Here is a 20,788-nt window from a genome sequence, read left to right as displayed (position 1 = left end):
ACTTCTGTGCTATTAAAGCTTTGCATAAATAGTTGAGTTTTAGTAGGTAAACAAAGGCTTTTTAGTTAAACCTTGCTTCAACAAGAATTGCCACAAATAGTGTCCATATGCTAGTGCCTATCCATACATGAAATACTTCTGTCCTGATAGTTTAATGGTATGATTCAAGAATATTTCTTGAATAAGAATAATTCTTTTCAGTGTGAAAGTCTCTGAGGAACTTTATGTTGAGTAGTAACATCCTGACAATCGTTTACAGGATCTTAGAGACTTAAAAGTTTTGTCTATTATGTAGTTTAATTTTGATGTATGGTTCAGTCTTGATTCTGTATTGATCTTGATGAGTAATCTACCTGATTATCGGCTTAACTAGCTGAGGATCGGCTTCTTGCGTCTCTTTTTGACTAGTAGGTTAGTGAATGAGTCCTAGAGTATTTGTTTAAGCTAGAAAGCAATTTGAAGTAACTGCCTGAGTAGTCTTGGAGAACATTAATGGGTTGGATTTTCACCAAAGTGAAAATTTATTTGCCTGTGTATCAGACAGCTCCAAGTAATAGGTGATGTATGAGGGCAGGTTTTGATTGCTATAGTAGCTTGATAGAACTAAGAATAAATAACTTCTAATAAATAATTTTCTTTGTTTATAGCTTTTGACCAGTTTAATTTTTATCAGGAGTTTATATCTGTAGGATTGGCTGCATTATTTTTTGCCACTAGACATTAAGTACGAACTACAGGCAAACCTTGTCTTCTAAAAACATTGTGTCTGTGTGTCTATATGGACTTGCGTGGAAATAAAAGGTAAAACCTCCAGATCTGCATTGTAAATATGTAATAAAGGCTAAAATGAAATACTTTTGACAGGTGCTAACAATGAACTCTAGTTCTTCTTTATAAAATGCTTTTTATACCTTTTATTGTTCTTAAAGCCATGTAATTAGTATGTGATTGCACCTATTATACTGATGTACTTTTGTACATTTATGCCTTGAAGTGGTGAATTTACTTTGTTTTGACTTTAGGCCTTGCTGGTTCTTCACCAGTTAGACAGCATTGACTTGTGGAACCCTGATGCACCTATAGAAACTTTCTGGGAAATTAGGTATGTCAGCTGACTTTTGTTAATTAGAGAAGTAGCTGCTTTGATTTGTCTTCTCTTTTGAAAGAGCTGGGAATGTCTTGGGAAAGCTATGCAACATCGGCATGAACCTGCAGTCAAAATGATCATGTGTATTCATGCAAAAGTGACATCTTCCTTATACTACACAAATTCAACAAAACTGATAACATCCTGCTGCCTTTCTTAGTGACTCTTCAGCCTGATGTTAAGGAGTAGAAATGATTATTAGTTTGAAAAGTTAGAGACTCTCCCCCGTCATTCGGATGTTTTCTAGTTGTTTAAATTCTATTTTATCTTTCGGGGGCTGAGGGAGGGTGATGCTGAGCAGTTCTAGAAGTGTGGATTTGCTGATTTTGACTCTGAAGCTATCACCTAAAGAAGGCAGTGGTTTGCCCTGACCTGTGATCTCCATTGTCTTTCCTGTGTATTTAAAGAAATCGAATTTATTAAAGTTGTCTTGTGTTTTATAACTTCCCAACAGCTGCTGTGGTTGATTTCTTGGAGAATATTAAGGGAAATGAAGTTCCAAAAAAGTAAAAATTGCACAAAACCAAGAAATAGGAATCTGTAAACTCAGAATTCTAAGAATTGCATGAGCTAAATAATGAAAGCAGCAAACCAAACCAAAATGTGGTGAACGATCTGAATTGGTACTGCTGTTTGCTGTAGAAGAAAGGGACCGGCAGTGCAGGAGGAACGCTCTGAGCAGCGGCAACAGCCGGGCCTGCGGGGCTGCAAACAGGGCTCGAGGGGCTGCTTGTGGGAGAGGTGTGGGGCTGAGCCCTGCCTAGGTGGGCAGTGACTGAAACTCAGCGCTGGCATTTCTCATAGCAGAAATGAGTTTGTGGTCTGTTCGGGCTGGGGGAAAAAACCCATTAAAATTGACACTAATTTGGACCCTTTGGCAGTTTTAACAGAGAGTGTGAGGCCTGAATGGATATGAAGTAGGAACATCCCTAGATGTGTTCCTTCCAGAACAGAGTTGAGACACGTTGTCAGAGCAGTGTAGGTAAACTTGTACTGCCACTGTCTGTGCTGTATCTGTTCTGGGGATAAATGGAGGACTTCTGAAGCGACAGCCCTGGAGCCTGCACTTCTACCAAGTACCCAAATCGCTTAACTTCCTCTAGGGAGCTGCAGCGGCCAGCTGGGCGGTGGGAAGGGTCACAGGGGAGCTTGTCATGTCAGCTACACACCTGTATTCTATCTATTATACGTTTTAAAAGACGATGCTAGTCTATGTATAGGATATTCATGCTGATTGCCTATTTCTGTGTAAAATGTAGTAACATCTTCAAAAACTTTGTTACTAGAGTATAAAGCTAATGCTGAATTTCATTTTGCTGCAGTTCACAAATGCTTTTTTATATCTGCAAGAAACTAACTAGTCATCAGATGCTCAGCAGTACAGAAATCCTCAAGTGGCTGCGAGAGATTCTCATCTGTAGGAATAAATTTCTTCTAAAAAACAAGGTAAGTAGACGTTAACGTCTATCAGTTAGGACCGTTACAGTGAATCGCTGTCGGTTTTGTCACTCCCTTTATCTACTGGGTTATTTCTACGATTGGAAGTGTAGGTATGCCTACACTTTCTGTTTTCTGACTTCCTCCCTGCTCAGAGATGGTGCTTTGTGAGGCACCCTTGATTAGAATCATTAACCAAAGTTAGGTTTGGGATTTTAACTTTAGCTACACAGGTTGTTTTACTTGCCTGGGAAATCTATGTTTTGCAGAAACCTGGTGCCTGACATCTATTTGCTTTATTCAAAGGGAAATAGTCCACAAGGTGAGAAAAAGGGGAAGTTAGTTTTGGTAAAATGTGAGTCCTAGAATTCTGACTTGCTTCTTTCTAATAATGTAGGCTTTTTCTAAGCCAAACACACACTGTAATGCTGTAATGTACTTACTAGGATTAAAACCAGCCTTGCTATACTGCTTTCTGAATTAGAGATCAAGAAAAAATACAAGGTTTCTGTTTTTTCTATCTGACCTGAAAGTAGCTGGGCTAACCTGAGAAGGATACTGGCTTGTGTGTGGTGCTTAGAAAGTCCTCTTTCAGCAAGAGGATTTTTACCTTTGGTTTTTTTCGTGTCATCTCTTCAGCTTCAGTAGCTCTGTTACTGATGGACACTGCTGTTTGTCTGTGGTGATGCAGAGCAGTCGGGTTTTCCCTTTGGTGTCTCCAATTTAATGTATCTTTGTAGACTATAACCTCACATATTGCAGCTGAAGACCTCGGGAATTCTGGCTTTCTCTGAATTCAGGAAGATTTTTACATTTGGCCTCTAAGTGGAAGTCACCTGTCCTTCAGATAGAGACCGTGCTTAATAGTATCATCCTCCTTCCAGTTAAGAAGTAATTAGCTGGTTTTGAAAATCTGTTTCCCCTTAGTGCTTAGAGGATGTTCATTAATATCAGGATCAGAAAAAGATAATAATGGTTATTAGAGCTCTGCTTCACAATCTCAGTTAGTGCTTTTTGATCAGATGTAAAATAACATGTACAGTACTTTGGAGGTTGGCTTCTTTAAATTTAATTACATCTAAATTATAATTGCATTTCTGATAGTATGTATCCTGCAAGAAGCCTAAAGGGCTTTCAGGAGGCTCCAAGGAAGGAAGGAAAAGGCATCATTTTGTGCTTACTTTAAGGTGATGTTTTTTGAAAATGACTCTGCAGATAATTTCTTAAGGGTTAACACCATTCCAAGATGCCTGTAATATGGGTAACTTCATAACGCCCTGGGAGCACCAGTGTGAAAAGTAGTGTCAGGAGATTCAAGAGCTCTTTCCTTCCTGAAATCTATCCTTTTTAAAAAAAAGGCTGATTTATTATTTTTCTTCCCTCTCCTTACAGCAATCAGATAGGAGCTCCTGTAACTTTCTCTTCCTGTATGATGTCTCCGGGGGTGGAACTAGTCAAATTTCTCTTGACCATGAGGAGATGATACGCTGCGCTCCTGGAGCTACCCTCAGGAAAGGGAAAGGGAATTCTTCCATGGTAAGTAATATAAGATAATTATTCTTTTTATCACTCGGGAAGTAAACCTGTGTACAAGTAGAAATTAAATTACTTTAAGAGTAATTTTTAAAAACAAATTATTTATTTCTGAGCAGGAAAAGACATCTGTATCCTACATAAAGCGTGTATCTGATATGCCGGTTAATCATGATGTTTCAGGCTTTCAGAAGTCACAACTTTTTCAAGTTAAAGTGTTGGCGGATATTTTTTTTTCTTAGGATCGTACATAGCATCCCTACACATTAGTCTGTAATAAGTCTGAATTCTTCTTTTTAAAGTATTGCATGCAGCTTGAATGCACTGTGGAGGATCATAAAAACAAGCATTTTGGTAAGGTATACCCTCTGATGATCTGCGTCTCAAGACTAGTTTTACTACTAGTTCTAGCTGCAGGAATAAATGAAGAGGACATGTTTTATGAGCCAAAACTTTCATTTTGTTTTTCTTGTACGGTTTTCCAGTGTCAAGAAGATTTTCCCCAAGTACATGGTAATCCTTATGAAAGGAGCAGGTTCTTTGCCACTGTACTTGCAACAGCATGCAAGAGCTCTCAACTTGTTTAGGATCTTGCTTTATTCCCACTAGAACAAAAGCAGTGTTAAGAACCCTTTGCATAAAGCTGGATTAATAACATTGCCGTATTCCTAAGCAATATTACCAAATTTGGAATTCTCTGTTTCCCAAGGAAAGTACAGCAGGATGCAGCGGAACACCGATTTGTCGCCAAGCCCAAACAAAATTGGAAGTTGCCTTATACATGTTTTTGTGGAGCCCGGATATTGAGGCAGTCCTCGTTGCCATGTCCTGTTTCCGTCACCTCTGTGAGGAAGCAGATATCAGATGTGGAGTAGATGAAGTCTCAGTGCATAATTTTTTGCCAAACTACAATACTTTCATGGAGTTTGCATCTGTAAGCAATATGATGTCAACAGGTAAGAGTCGTGAAGCTGTAAAATACTTTCTACCTGCATGATAAGGCTGTTATTTGTGTTCGAGCTCTTTCAGCAGGCTGAGGGTTTTGATGTGATCACTACTGCCGCTTTCACTGTGAAATACCTTAATCATTGGAACTGCTGGAAAGAAAGAGTAGGGAATTTGGAGTTCATGAGGATTTTAAAGAGTAACAAGAATCCTTTTCTAAACGCTTTAAGGGGATATGGTCCTCTGTTCCTCTAATAGTTACTTTCAAAGATCTCTTATTTGATGTAGCTGGGTTCAGAAAACTTGGTTAAATGTTCCATGCTCCTCTGTAGGGAGAGCAGCTCTGCAGAAGAGAGTGATGGCGTTACTGAGACGCATTGAACATCCCACTGCAGGCAACACAGAGGTAAACTTTCGTCTGAATGTATATACTCTTTGCGCGCGTATGTTTTTGAAAACAGAAAATGCTGTTGCTACAAGTAGTTTTGAAGATAAATCTTGCATCTTTTTTAGGCCTGGGAGGATACGCATGCAAAATGGGAACAAGCTACAAAACTAATCCTTAACTATCCAAAGACCAAAATGGAAGATGGGCAGGTGACTATGAATTTTTCCGTAGGTTCAAGCCTTAGAGATGAATATAACTGTTTAAGCTTATTTATTTTGAGGAATTGAATTTTAATCTAGGAAATGAGTTTTGGAGGCAGACTTAAGCTCCATGAAAGTATTCCAGAAAAATAATGGTAATCAGTTGTCTGCTCTGTTTACTATGAGACCGAGAAGTAATTTGATTTAAAATGCTGTAAGGGAGATGGAGGCTGAGCTTAAAAATTAAAACGAAATTGTAAAAAAAAAAAATAGTGAAAACTCTAGAATATTACTAGAGAAACTGTGAAATCCCTTCCACTGAAATTTTTTAAACAAGCTGCTGGCTGTCATGATTTAAATACGCTTTATCCTGGTGCAGAGCCGGGACTTGACTAGACAACCCCCTTTGGTCCTTCTTAGTCTTGCTTTTTAACTTCTCTGCAAACAGTGTCTCTACAGATTCCTGTTCATACTATCACAATGAACTGTAAAAGATGAGTCTCAGAAATTTCTTGAGTCAGGAGTTGTAAATGGCAGGATGTGTTATGGAATAGTTGAAAATTCTGATCTCTCTCCATTAGCTCTGTTCAATTGAAGAGATTTCATCTTCAGCACTTCCTTTTCAGGTGACTGAAAGTCTTCATAAGACGATTGTCAAGAGACGCATGTCCCATGTTAGTGGGGGAGGCTCCATAGACTTGTCTGACACGGATTCTCTTCAGGAGTGGATCAACATGACGGGATTCTTGTGTGCGCTTGGAGGAGTGTGCCTCCAGCATCGGAGCAATGCGGGACTGGCAACCTACAGCCCACCTATGGGCCCTGTCAACGAGCGTAAGGGCTCCATGATATCTATGGTGTCCACCGAGGGAAATGCGGAGACTCCTGTTAGCAAATTTATTGATCGATTATTGACTCTGATGGTCTGTAACCATGAGAAAGTGGGACTTCAGATACGGACTAATATCAAAGATCTGGTGGGTTTGGAGTTGAGTCCAGCACTTTATCCAATGCTGTTTAACAAACTGAAGAATACCATCAGCAAGTTTTTTGACTCTCAAGGACAGGTAAAGTGTTGATGTCTTCCTTCAGACTTGTGCCTTAATAAAAAGCGTCAGTCTTGTCTTTCACATAGGTGATTGAAATTGATACCGGCTTGTGCTTCATACAAAAAACCTGCAAGCCTTGCGGTTGTGTTTACAGCATGCATTAATAATGACTGTATTTGTGATTCCAGGCTATATTTAACATCAAGTAATGGAAAACGTTCTTGAATTCTTAGTGCACTCTGAGTGCACAATCTGTGAGGCTGTTCTCAGAATCATTATGGCTGGTATTATTGACATATTTAATCTTATGCTGGAATGCTTTTGCCTAGGTGATAACTAGGTTTGTCCATTAAATTTTTGAAGTAATGCAGTGTATTTGATAAATACCCTTTTTTTGGTTTTGTGTGTAAAGAATGAAGACCAGCAATTTTCTTCCTATAGGTTTTGTTAACTGAGACCAACACACAATTTGTGGAGCAAACCATTGCTATAATGAAGAATTTACTTGACAATCATACAGAAGGGAGCTCAGAACATCTTGGACAAGCCAGTATTGAGACAATGATGCTAAATCTGGTCAGGTAAGAAATCCTGCTGGTCTTCCTATACAAAGTAATACGTTTAAGAGGTGAGGTAGAGCCTTCTAGTTTCTGCTTGCATCCATGGAAAAGCAGCTGATTCCCTGATCCTCCTCCTTTATGCTTCTGACAACTTCGGTAATCATGGAGATCATTTATACCGTAGCGTAAAGTAGGCTGACAGAGAGTGACTTTATTTTTTAAAGAACTAACTGTTCCATAGCTTGGCCTTGTTCTTGAGCACATTCTTGGTTTCTTTTCTAGACAATGGTGTTAGTGGTTAACAATCAGCTGAAGGGCAGATTTCGGTTCAGTTTTGTACTATCAGAAAAATTCTTTGGCCAGAACAGATTTGGTACTGGTTTTCAGCTGATAGAGGGCTGACTTACTTGGGAAAGAAAAGAGAAAGGTAGCCCAAACTCTTTGGCAAGTCATTACGCCACACTGCTGGGTCAGCCAGTGTGTAGGATCCAGCAAGGAGCTGAAAAGTTCTGTGGGGTGTGTGGGCCCTGTTGTACGAAGTACCATGAAGTATTTAAATGTTTGGCTTTTTTTTTTTCAGGTATGTTCGTGTGCTTGGAAATCTGGTACATGCAATTCAGATAAAAACTAAGCTCTGTCAGTTAGTAGAAGTAATGATGGAAAGGAGAGATGACCTTTCATTTTGCCAAGAAATGAAATTTAGGTAAGTATTGCGTTACAAAACTTCTAGGATAGGGTACTGTGGGCAAGCGTCATTTTGTTTGAAAAAACATAAGCCACAACCTGTCTTATACCAGTGTTCCTGGTAGAGGGATAGTACCCCTGTCTTTGTGTCAGAATAATGTAGAGCCTGGGGCTGCATTAACATTTTAATTTGATTGTGGGGATGCCCCAACAAATGTAGAGAGTTTTTTGTGTGATACAGACTGGTGTGTTACTTGGCATAATAAAATTAGTTCAGTTCACCTTCAGCGTGGTGGTTCAAACAGTTGTTACACTGGATTTGTAATAATTCAGAACGATTCCCACAGTAGTGAGTGTGTTTGAGGGAAGCTGACGCAGTACATCTGTATGTAACAGGAACAAAATGGTGGAATATTTGACAGACTGGGTTATGGGAACATCGAATCAAGCCACAGATGAGGATGTGAAATGCTTGACAAGGTAAGAAAGAATACTCTCAAACTGTGCTTAAAGTTGCTGCCATTTGATACCCACAGATGAGCTGGCTCATGGGCTTCCTTTAGCGCTTGTAATTTTAAGGAAAAGGCAAAAATTGAAATTTAAGTTTTGTGAGCAGCAACAGAGCTGTATTTAATGCAGAGTCTTACCTAATGTGGCTCTTGAGGTGTTTATATTGAGTTTACTTAATTCCTTTTAATAGCTTTTCTGATTTAGGATTAGGAGTGAATGTTTTTGCTGTATCTTCATATGATGCATTCTGAGGGATAAAGTCATCAAACATTGTAGTGTTGAATTTATACTTAGTGTGTGAGTGTGACTAAGTGTCATTTTAGGGTGACATTTTAGTGACAAATGTGGTTTGCAGTAGTTGTCCTTAGGAGATACGTTGCTTGAATCTGTACTACAAAATGTAATAGCTATTTCCTGGTGGTCAGAACTTTACTAGAATAACTTTAAAAAAAAAAAAAAAACATTCCTTTCACCTGCGTCAGATATCTAGGAAAAGGGACTTGGTACTGGATGGGAAAATTATCAAGAGGAATGAGAGACTAATTCTGCTGAAGTGATTCACAGCTCGAAATCTTATTTTTCAGAGATTTGGACCAAGCGAGTATGGAAGCAGTGGTCTCACTTCTTGCTGGGCTTCCACTACAGCCTGAAGAAGGAGATGGTGTTGAGTTGATGGAAGCGAAATCTCAGCTATTTCTTAAGTAAATAGTGACTTTTTACCTGTTCTTCTCTACAGTGACAACAAGTAGATGTACTATATGACTTGTATTACAAACTATGTTTATTATCCAAAGGGGAATTACCTCTTACATATCCCATTTCACAGATCTCTTCCTCCTAGGTTTATGGAAGCATTTTCATTTAGAAAATGGTTACAGAATTCAGCTTTGTTTCTGCTTAATACAGCTGTACAATTAACTCATGGGAGGGATTAGCCTGCTTTGATAATTGTCTTCTTATCCATGAAACTTAAAATCTCTTTCATGATGTCTGTTTGAAAAGGCACACCTGTGAAACTCACTTGGTCAGTTTGAGAACACTTGCACAGAAATTTTGGGATGGTGCCTTCTGGTCATTATACTGCTGCATTTGAACGTTTGGATCGTGTCACAAGAAGGCTGACTTGGGGCAGTTATGAGATATTTTGGGGGAGACTAATGTCTGTTTGCTACTGTATGCAAAACTTTTCAGACGCTTGCCTTTGCAGAACCTGTGTTACTTATCCACGTTTTTTCTTTAGGTATTTCACACTGTTTATGAACCTCCTAAATGACTGTAGTGAAGTTGAAGATGAAAGTGCGCAAACGGGTGGCAGGAAACGTGGGATGTCTCGAAGACTCGCTTCACTACGGCACTGCACCGTTCTTGCCATGTCAAACTTACTCAATGCAAACGTGGACAGTGGTCTTATGCACTCAATAGGTAAAGTAGCTAGAGATAACTGTGCATAAATGAATACATAATGAAGACATTGGTGTTTAATTTATTTTTACATCTTCCTTAGTAGTTCTGGGTTTTTTTAATCAGGCTTGGGCTATCATAAAGACCTCCAAACAAGAGCTACGTTTATGGAAGTCCTGACCAAAATTCTGCAGCAGGGAACAGAATTTGATACGTTAGCAGAAACAGTGCTAGCAGATCGGTTTGAGAGATTGGTGGAGTTGGTTACAATGATGGGTGATCAGGGGGAGCTTCCTATTGCTATGGCTTTAGCCAATGTGGTGCCTTGTTCTCAGTGGGTAAGTTGATTCATGCATTTTATTTCCTACATTCTTGAGAATATTAAGGCTTGAAATGAACACTGGAGCAAACATTAAGGGTGTGACAGTAGTCTGCTAAAGAGAGATTGGAGCTGCCATTCGTGGTAGCCTCTCTTATTTTTGAAAAGTGAACTGAATCTACTTGTCAGAGAGCTTGATTAGAAATTGCATTTGTATAGTAAATTTTAGTTAATGTCTAGGGATAATTTTAGATAGAACTATTGTAATAACTGCATGCGTTTGGGTTGGTTATTCATTACGGATTGTGTGTGCTGTAATGCAGACAAACACAACAGTATTTGCTCCTCTAGATTTCTAGCTAGATGAATTGGGCTTTGTTATACTGCAGAATAACTGCTTATCTATCTGGACTAACCATTCTGAATTTAACTGGGTATCATGGGGCAGATTTTTAGACTAGTAATAGCTTAGGAAAGATTCAAGGAGAGATCGAGTATGCTTAATGGGATGTTTATGTGCAAACTCGTGGCAAATCTAAAGCACTTGTACAAAGTGCTCGGTGTGGTTTTGATAATTTTTTTTTCATGCTTGCTTTGGCTCACTGCTAGTCAGACTAACATTTCGTTGCTTCTTTGAAGGATGAGCTAGCACGTGTCCTGGTCACACTCTTTGATTCCCGGCACTTGCTCTACCAGCTACTCTGGAATATGTTTTCGAAGGAGGTTGAACTAGCAGATTCCATGCAGACACTCTTCCGAGGAAACAGCTTAGCCAGTAAAATAATGACTTTCTGTTTTAAGGTATGTTATGTAGTCTTCCTCTCTGCTACCAATCACTTCCATAACCGCAGAAGTTTAGTAATACAAACCTACCAATCTGTGGCGTTAAGTGCTTGAGCAACTGGATTAGATGAAAATAGTACAGAGTCGCCTTTGGGTCTTGGTTTAAGTTAGTTTCAGCTTTCACATCTGTTAAGTTCAGGGAGTTTTGCTTTTAATGTTTCAACGTTTGATGAACTAATTCTTGTAGATCTCTTATGCTCAGGACCAACTAGAAAATACAGATCTTCCTGGAACTTAAACCTTTTGCCAAGACTTCATGACTTGAGGCTTAAGCTGGTGGTTAGTCCTCTTGAAAGTTTCCGGGGCAGTAAATGTTTCATCTTGCTTAGTCTGTATACTCTGCATCATGAAGAAGAAAACTGGTTGCAGGAACAAAAACATCTGCAAGATTTGTAGACTTCATCCAAGATGCCTAGTTACTTAGAAAACATAACTTACTTGATACAATCAGCTAAACATTTGTACAAGTTTTAGTTATCTTAAAGTAATCTGATTAGTTTAGAGTAGTTCTGGGGCCAGTATCAGCACTTGAAGACTGTTCCTGATGGCCTTTCCATAAGGGGCAATTTAAAGGTGGGAGACAAAGTCTGAGGTCTTGTTTCTGCTTCCATTTCAGTTTAAAAAGCTGTTTACAAACAGAGATGACTTGTTGAGTCAGCGTGCTCTAAGAATCCCATCTGGTTATTGAAGTGACCTCTAGTTTTCTCTAAATTGGAGATGAGTGAAAATATTTATAGAAATTGATCACAGTTATGTTTCAGAAGTGAGACTATAACAGTAGGAACATCCTATGCCAAAACAAATCAAGTGTTTTCAGGCTCTTTCAACACTTACAGAATTTCAGAGTGCTCCTGTGAATTGCTGTTATTCTGGCCACCTATTCTGATTTTCCTTCCTCACAGGTATATGGTGCTACGTATTTGCAGAAGCTTTTGGAGCCTTTACTGAGGACTGTGATCACATCCTCCGAATGGCAGCATGTTAGCTTTGAGGTGGATCCAACAAGGTTTGAGATTCAAGGCGGGGGGGCAAATGTATTTATTTGTAAACATGATTCCCAGTCACTGTAAATATAACAGGATTCATTTTTCCTTGTTGCAAATACTTTTCTCGTACTTTGATACTCTTCCAGTCCTCGCTTTACCTGACACAGTAAGTGTATCTGCAGTCCTTATACCCAGGGAGAATTGTACAGAGCTGCCCAACAGCAAGATGAGTTTTGCTGCATGTCGTCTAAGCCCTGAGAGAGTAAGGAAGATGGAGGGTTCTTGCAGGACCTCTGCTTCTACTTGCTACTTCACACTTTTATGTAGGCCACTAATGTGGGGATTTCCAGTAGTACCAGAAAGCATCCGCTTTAGGTCATTAAATCAGTTACAGAAGCAAGATGGAATGTGTGCACGGTGTGCCTGAATTTGCTTTAATTCTCTTATATCACTTCAAGACTTGCATTTAGTAGCTGTTGCTCTAAGGCTTTGAATTATCTCTAACTCTTAGAAAAACTTCAAGTACTTGTCTTTTAAATAGCTTACTAAAAGACAGGCCTTTTTATTACTAGTTTTAACTCCCAAATATCTGTGTTTGCCTCAAATTCCTTTCAGAGAAACCGTCATCAAACTAGTAATGCCCGTATCAGTTGGAATTATGTATGCATGTCTTGGTGTGGAATGGTGTGAGAATTGCAGCTCTCTGTTTATTACTGAGTTTAAAATGACCTTGTATTTGTAACTTCGGTGGTTTAAAATATTGATGGAAACTTTTGCATTAAAGATCATAAATATTTCTGTAAGATTTCTATTGATCGTGGGAGATAAGGTTCCTGCCAGACATTGCAGTACAGCTAGTATCATTCATCTGATTGCTGGTCATACGTGTATGGGTCTGTTTCAGGCTGGAGCCTACGGAAAGCCTTGAAGAGAACCAGCGGAGTCTCTTGCAAATGACAGAGAAATTTTTTCATGCAATCATTAATTCTTCTTCGGAGTTCCCACCACAGCTTCGCAGTGTGTGCCATTGTTTATACCAGGTATGCCTGCAGTGGTTGCCTGCGCCTAAGGCTTTGGGGTTAGTTTCTGTAATTCCAGCAGCTTGCTCCGGTAGTGGGTGCTTAGTGGGCTTTGCTTGAAGACGTATGCTTGTTTTCAGACGTGTGTTTAAATAACAGGAATCTAAACGAAGGGACCAAATGGTGTTTTGAGACTTGGCTTGGCAATCAGGAGGTGACGAAACATTATTTTTTGAAGGAGTTGAATCACAGCTAAGAACTCAGACCTAAAAAGGCAGCAGTATTCTCTGCTTTAGCATCTCTACGGGAGACTAAAGACTAACTCAGGAGGTCATGGTTCTATTTGTTTTTATCACTGGGCCATCTATAGGGAAGGCACTGCTGGGTTGAGAGAATGCAAAACTGTGTTTTGAATACAGAAATAGTGTACTCATTTGCTTTATATAGGTGATCAATAAAATCAGAAATAAGGATAATTACCTAAAAATCTTATGGATCACGGCTTTGATAAGCCTTGACTTTGTGAATAAAATAGCTGCTTGTGCAGTTACTGACTCTAGATGATTGTTCTAGGCATAAAATTAGAGGCAATTTCTCCAAGAACATTTCTCTCTGAAGTAAGATTTTTAAAAAATTGTCTATGTTATGTATTACCCAGATCCTTGCTCCAGGAATACTATTTAGCCATCCATTACAGGTGGGCATAATCTTACAATTTCTGCCTTGATAGAAAAGCAGGTTAAAAAGGGTGTAAGACGCTCCTAAGACCTGCGTGGTATTCAGTGGGACTGCAGCAGCTGCAAGTCCTACATTTTAGAAACTGTGGATTGAAGGTGAGTATAATGAAAGGAAATAGATGCATAAAATGCCGTTGGCTGTATTTGGTAGAGAATTATTTGTGCTTAGATGTGCTTCCCTAAAGGAGATCATTTGTGTCTGAGGTCAAGACTCTGCATCGTTCAGGCTTTATCCTGATCACACACAGTGTCATGTCTCGTAGTCATGTTCTGAACGCAGGAGTCTCTGGGTTGCTGTGGACCGCAGCAGGGAACACCAGTAACTTGTACGGGGAAGGAGATCCGCAGACATTTGGTTAATGACATCAGCCTTGTAAGTGGGATGCTGCAGATGCTCTGTACTTCTGAGCACGATAGGTACTGAGAGGTGGAATGGCAACAGGAATACAGTTTGGTCTGCGAAGTGCAATACCTTCTGTCTGCTAAGAGCAGCACCTTCTGATGGAGGTGATGTTGCCTGTCAGAGGCCTGGAGTGTGTCAGCAGTTGGAGTTGGGCTGCTGTACTTTGATTAAGTGGCTGACCAAAAATTTTGCAAACACCGAGTATTGAGAAATTCAGCAGGTAAATAGTAGGAAGAGAATCTGGAAGAGACAGGTAAAGGTATTTATGGAGCTCTTGTAACGAGGCAAGTTACAGAGACTGACTTCTGTTTGTGACTTAGAACTATAGTGCTGTCACAGAAACCTCAGAAAGTTACCAGGCTGGGACCACCCTCTTCTGGCTTGTTTCTGGTTCCGTTTATAAATGATACTTGAAGAGAAGAAGCTTTCCTGAGGTGCACTGTCCTCTGTAGAGGACATTCTGCTATAGCAGTACCCACCTGGCCACCTCCCACTCACGTACCTGCATTCCCTGTCCTCCATCCCTGACTCCTCTGCTCTGCCCCCCTTCTGCTTCTCCCTGTAGCAGCTCAGCAGCAGGTCACTGAGCTCAGCATGTTTATAGGTCCCTCTTGCACTTGGTGTGTTTCTGGTGGAGTTGGCTGCTGCTGACAGTTCCAGTGGGGGTTCTTCCTGCTGCCCTCAGGCCTCAGAGGAAATACAATTTCCAGTGCTGTGGCACTGCTGCAGAAGAGCTCCTTTGGCCTTTCAGCTGTGGAGTCTGTATCTCAGGTCTGAAGTAAAGCAAGGAAAATAGGTTTTCTGAGCTATGCGAACTAATTATGAGTAATAAAAAAATTCTACACAGCATAGTCTAGTCATGTTTTTCCAGTGAATGCTGCATTAGTAAATGCAACTGCTGTGATTCTCAGAACTTGGGAGTGAGAAACAGTGAACTGTATGTTGTGGTTGTTGTGGGTCTTGGGTTGTTATTGTAGGCATGAGGTACATGTGTAAATGATGTGCCTTTTTTCTGCTCTAGCAGCTTGTACAAATGGCTTCCAAAGTCCTCAGTTTCCCTTTCTGACAGTGGTTGCATTCAGGTTGGCAGGGGGTGATTTGGGGGTTTGGTTTTCTTAACTGGGAAATGAGAGGGGCAGGTTGGTTTTCTTCGAGTTCAAGTGGCCACAGTCTCACGGACATTGACTGGGAGTATATTGGAGTGTTACTGAAACACCTGTATTTGTGTACAAATGTTTGTTCATCTAAATAGTGTCATATTTTATTCTCAAATTCCAGAGAGTTTTGAAGAGTCTGGCCTTTATCTGAAAGAAAGTACCATTAAAATCTGAATTTTTGGTGGTATTAATACATTTTTGTCTTAAGAACCAAAGGGGTGAATTTTTTTTTAAGGTAACTTCTTTGTTTATAAGGTGAATGTATTCCATCCCAAGCAATAGTGTAAGAGTAAATGAGACTAAATTTTGTGGTGTCTTTTTATGCTTAGCATTGTAAAGGAAATGTGTGTGCAACAAACAGTCACCAGGTATGTTCTGTAGGTGATTTGTAGCTAATTTTAATCTACGTAGCGACATTATGGAAGTGGTCTCTTTAGTTGGGTGTTGGGGTCTCTGCTGGCTGGCATCTCTGTGACCGGAACAGAGCCCGAGTAAGTGTTTTCAGCTGGAAACATCACGTAACCTGTACCGTGGCAGATTCGCCTTGCTCCTTTTCAGGTAATGTATCTTCAGGAGTGACATGCGGGCACGGACGAGCCTGAGCAGAGTAATTTGTGCAAAGAATTAGTGCTGGCTGTTCCATTAAAAACATCCAAACATATGTGACTTCTCTTGATAAAGAGAGGCTTTAAACCCAACAGCCTGCTGAATGGGGTGTGTGAATGATTGTGTGATTTCGGGAGTTAGCTTCTGAAGCAAAGTCAGAAATTTGGCAGAGGCATCACTGGTTAAATATTAAAGGTCCTGCACAAATTGAAACTGTTTAAATTTAGCTGGGTTAGCAGAGTAGTTTTGGGTTGGGCTTTTTGTTTGTTTGGGTGGTTTTTTGGTTTTTGGTTTGGTTTTTTTTTTTGCCTTTTACTCTGTCACGTTCTTAAGTTGCAGAAATTCTCTTCCAGTTGCAGTTTGTCTGATCCTCTAAAGATCATTTGAACTGTTGACAGACGCTTGCTCTCAAACCGCTACATCCTGCGGGTGTTCTGTTGCTCGAGCCCCAGGCGCTGCTGGCTGAAGGGCTCCTCGGTGATGCTGACTCACTGGTGCAGCCGGTGGGAGGGTGCGGGACTGAACCCCAGGACACCGTGTTCCTCTGCACAGGAGCAGTGCACAAGGCTGATGTACTAGAGCTTTGCTCAAATCCTGATGGGACATAGGAAAGAACGTGATGATGCTTCCTAGCATCCCTTTGCATTTAAACAAAATGCAGAAATAAGCACAGTCAAGTCAGATATCTCGGTTTGGTTAATTGATCTATAATGAGTGAAATTAGACCCGCTGGCTTTATTCTTCGTTTTTCCAGAGTGTTTATGGGAGTGCTTAGCTATCAAAGTGGTAATACACGTGATGATTCACAGGTCTAACTAAATCGAAGGACACACAGAGAAACATTGGGAAGATTTAAAACTCTAAATTTATTTTAAAAGTAATATGTATTTCAAAGGTATAACACTTACTATTTTTACTATTAAAATTATTTGGGGATTGTGAAATACATTTGAAAGCTGAATATACCATTTAGTGCCCAATATTGTGTATCATGAGCACATTAATGCGGTTTGACTTTTAATCTAGCCAGAAATAGTAGAAATGATTGAAACGCAACATTTGCTTGTTTTGTATTTAGCGCTTTGTAAATAAGTTGTAATAAAATTGTGGAATAAAAACTCCATCATCAGTCTTTAGTTTATATATTTCATTTTCTGTTGGTTATGTTTGTTACATTTTACTGTGTAATTTATGTACAAGTCAACATTGGTTTTTTGTTGCTGTATGTAGTTGGTGCTGTGACTTGTTTGTGCTCATCTCTGTTCTGTAGGCAACTTGCCACTCTCTACTGAATAAAGCTACCGTAAAAGAAAAAAAGGAAAACAAAAAATCAGTAAGTTTGGAGACCTTTTTATTAGCCATTTCTTTCCAAGCACAACAGAAATCTTTTGCTGTTTGTTCAAAACATCTTCACCTTAGCCTATTCGACCTCACTGTAAAATCATTCTACTAATTCTGGCACAAAATTGCTTTCATTTCGATTAACACTGGAATTAAGTTATATTTAAAATATTCTCTGTGTGCCTATTTGAGTAAATGAAAGACATTTGAAACATTACTGCTTAGTATTTAATACTCTGATTCTTCTACCCTTGCCTCCGTCTTAAAATTAAAAAAAAAAAAAATGGGCAAGAAAAACGTTTTCTTTGGTTTGGGGGAAAATCGGAGTCTGTTTAGCTGTTTTAACACTGGCGGATACCTTGACTTCAGCTTGCATCCTGAGAGAACAGCTAACATACAGGCCTTTCTGGAAAGAAAAGAGCTTCTATGACTTGTCTCTGATATGTTTTCTTTTGTTTGCCCTGTGACTAAGTGTAAATATTTAGCACTCGTATTTATTTCCTGCGAAAAGCGGATCTCCCCTGTTAAGTAACTTGCTGCGTTAAAGAGTTGAGATATGTGGTAGAGTGGGGGCATTAAAAGTAAAGATCATTTTCTGTGATGTGACCTCAAAATATAAAGTATGAATAAAATAGAGGCTGAATGGAAATAGGCTCTAATTAAATACTCCCTTATTTTTTCCTGTAACTGAGCAGAATAGTAGTCATGTAAAATCTGTCTGCAGACTAGTGTCTTAGCAGAAAATACCAGGAATTGCATCGCCAGGTAACTGAATGAAACGGCTGCTGAGCCAAAGTGATTCTTGGTATGTTATGGACGTACTGATGGCTTTATCTGTTTTAAGAAGCACGAGTTGAGATTGCTCCAGTTACGTTTTGAAGTATTTCAGTAAAATGGGGTTTGTTTAGTTTTTATTTATTTTAAATGATATAACTTAAAATACGAAGCTTGATAATTATATTCTGTGACAAGGTTGTTTTCATTAACTGTTGTTACTGAAGAAAACATGCATATAGAAGTTGAATCTTTGAGAACCACATGCAGCATATTTAAGAGCTTTATTTTTGTCAGAGAGCTTTAACTAACTTTTCCAAGTCAAATGAAAGTTATCTAGAGAATAAGATTATCTTCTTAGGAATACACAGGTGATTTGCTAAAAAGAAAAGAGAAATACTTTTTTACAGTATTTTCAGAAAAAAATTCTAGATAGCAAGGGACAATATTTTAAATCTTTAGTTCTTCTGGCAAATTCCTGCTAAATGATTTGAGGCAGTGTACGTGTAGGCACAGCAGTACGCTGGCCACTCAGCTCTGGCTTGTTTTGTCTTTCCTCCCTTGTCAAACCTCTTCAGATGCGATGGTTCTGAAGAGTATTTCTACAAATATCTCCTTCCCACAAATTTCAGATCACTCCTGAAACTTCATAGCACAAGTCGTACTGCTGGAGAGGATCTTGTGATCAGTAGTGAAATTAGAAATGCACAAATAAAAGACCCGCTAATTTAAAAAAAATTACCCGTATTTGATGGGAAGACTCTGCTCACCTGAGTACAAACACGGCGTTTGTCTGCTTTACTGTCAGTGGCAGGGCCCTGGAATTAAGTGGTCAGTAACTCTGAAAGACACCTCCTTATCCTTGTCCAGTAGCTGTCATGGCAGTGCCACGCTAGCCAGCAGGTTGGCACGACAGCCGAAGTGCAGCTAGCTAGGGCCTGGGAGCCCCCTCGCCCTCCCCACTGTCCTGTGATGCCAGACCTGCCAGGGCAAGCAAGTCCTCCTCAGAAGCGTTGAGCTTGATTGGTATGGAAGGAATGCTTAAAGTGGATTACCGTGCAGGGCTTTTCTCAGCTTGCTTTCCCTTTTCTTCAGTGCAAAAATGTTCTTTATAATTCTCAACTTCATAGGTTGTTAGTCAGCGATTTCCTCAGAACAGCATTGGAGCGGTTGGAAGCGCGATGTTCCTTCGGTTCATCAACCCCGCGATTGTCTCTCCATACGAGGCAGGGATCTTAGATAAAAAGCCTCCACCAAGAATTGAAAGGGGATTGAAACTGATGTCAAAGGTGAATCAAGAACTACTGTTATTTGGGCGTATTGTATGTTCTACCTGATTTGGTTCCGGTCTTTGACTAGTACGAGAAAATTCAGAGAAACTTGTAGGTTTTTTGTCATGTTTTTTTAACGTGCAGTTTCCATACTGTATTTCTACATCATGACATTAATGTTTTAGCTCACAGCAGGGTAAGTACGAGGAACAGCCTGTGCAGGAGGAGAACGCTTTGCCAAAATGCTGTATAACTTAACAGACCGCCTCTGGCTCTGCACTTGAACTTCTAACCTTATTCAAAACCAAACAAACCAGTGTGACTTTGAGCAGCCAGATATTAAGCTCATACTAGCGCTAAAAAAGTGATTTTTTTCCTGTTTTTCTATCTTTAATCTCACTTGGTATTATTTCCTGTAAAAATTAAAGTTTTAATGATGCTGTAAAATTTCTGTGGCCCGTGCATGTTATCAGATTTAAATGTTGAGAAATTAGAGCTTTCGTTAAACATGGCATATGCCACTGTTTTTACCTGTCTGATTTCCTGGAGAAATAGTTGACACTTCATAAACGGTGCTTTTGAAAGACAATTTGTTTTTCTGATCTAAACCTGACTAAAGTTCATAAATAAGGGAAGTTGTTTTCTAGTATTTAGAAGTATGTGAAAGAAAAATATTTTGAGAGTGAGCAGATTTTGCGTGAGTTGGTTTATTGCCCTTTCTTTGTCTTGAGGTTTCACAAGTTGAAACGAGTGTTTCTGACAGTGAAGTTACGCTGACTGCCATACCAGTCAGTACATTCATCCTTCCTGTGTCTTTGCCATCTTTTTGTCATTTAGATACTTCAGAGTATTGCCAACCATGTGCTGTTTACCAAGGAAGAACATATGCGGCCTTTTAACGATTTTGTAAAAAGCAATTTTGAGGCAGCACGAAGGTAGGTCCTTGGGGAACTGGCACAGACTCTGTGTCCTGGGGAACAAGTAAGCGGAGAACGTTCTTGCAGCCTTTAATTGACATGCTGTCTGCTTGGCCAATCTCCCTGATGCACATGGTTATTGCTGGTTTTGAACTCTAGGTTTTTCCTTGATATTGCATCCGATTGTCCTGCTAGTGACACTGTCAACCACAGCCTGTCCTTCATCAGTGACGGCAACGTGCTTGCTTTGCACCGGCTGCTGTGGAACAATCAGGAGAAGATTGGCCAGTACCTTTCCAGCAACAGGTAAGACTTCCAAAACGTCATGAAGAGCGGGGTTGCTGATGGGAGATGAATATCTGGAAATACTTTCAGATGCTTTGTTGTTATTACTGAGAGGAATATCATGGCTGGGAAGTCGGATTTGAAAACTTTTGTCTTACTGACAAGCTGCTGTTGGGAACACGCCTAGTGTCTTTGCTGCCCACTTCACTGCCAACCTTTTCTGCAAGCGTTTAGTTGTCTTGTCTTTTGTAAAAACTGTTCTATGTGTGTTAAGGG

The 20,788-nt window shown here is 39.7% G+C and overlaps 1 protein-coding gene across 1 annotated transcript in view; it reads left to right on the top strand.

The window, feature by feature from the left end:
- Positions 1-20,533, top strand: part of LOC104497574 (neurofibromin-like) — a gene marked incomplete at both ends in the record, with an annotated part of 37,061 nt that extends 16,528 nt beyond the window's left edge. Inside the window, 20 exons of the mRNA XM_010140842.1 lie at positions 1,023-1,102; positions 2,470-2,593; positions 3,977-4,120; positions 4,827-5,073; positions 5,395-5,468; positions 5,576-5,659; positions 6,277-6,717; positions 7,141-7,280; positions 7,840-7,962; positions 8,340-8,423; positions 9,038-9,154; positions 9,694-9,875; positions 9,981-10,192; positions 10,813-10,974; positions 11,919-12,022; positions 12,907-13,042; positions 17,195-17,257; positions 19,170-19,328; positions 20,148-20,245; positions 20,387-20,533. Coding sequence (XP_010139144.1) covers positions 1,023-1,102; positions 2,470-2,593; positions 3,977-4,120; positions 4,827-5,073; positions 5,395-5,468; positions 5,576-5,659; positions 6,277-6,717; positions 7,141-7,280; positions 7,840-7,962; positions 8,340-8,423; positions 9,038-9,154; positions 9,694-9,875; positions 9,981-10,192; positions 10,813-10,974; positions 11,919-12,022; positions 12,907-13,042; positions 17,195-17,257; positions 19,170-19,328; positions 20,148-20,245; positions 20,387-20,533 — 2,921 coding nt within the window. The remainder of the gene's footprint in view (positions 1-1,022; positions 1,103-2,469; positions 2,594-3,976; positions 4,121-4,826; positions 5,074-5,394; positions 5,469-5,575; positions 5,660-6,276; positions 6,718-7,140; positions 7,281-7,839; positions 7,963-8,339; positions 8,424-9,037; positions 9,155-9,693; positions 9,876-9,980; positions 10,193-10,812; positions 10,975-11,918; positions 12,023-12,906; positions 13,043-17,194; positions 17,258-19,169; positions 19,329-20,147; positions 20,246-20,386) is intronic.
- Between the last annotated feature and the right edge of the window lie 255 nt (positions 20,534-20,788).

Source organism: Buceros rhinoceros, unplaced genomic scaffold, assembly GCF_000710305.1.
Source record: "Buceros rhinoceros silvestris isolate BGI_N320 unplaced genomic scaffold, ASM71030v1 scaffold37527, whole genome shotgun sequence".
Classification (NCBI taxonomy): domain Eukaryota; kingdom Metazoa; phylum Chordata; class Aves; order Bucerotiformes; family Bucerotidae; genus Buceros; species Buceros rhinoceros.
The sequence above is the reverse complement of the archived record's forward strand: the minus strand, read 5'-3'. Positions and strand labels throughout refer to the sequence as shown.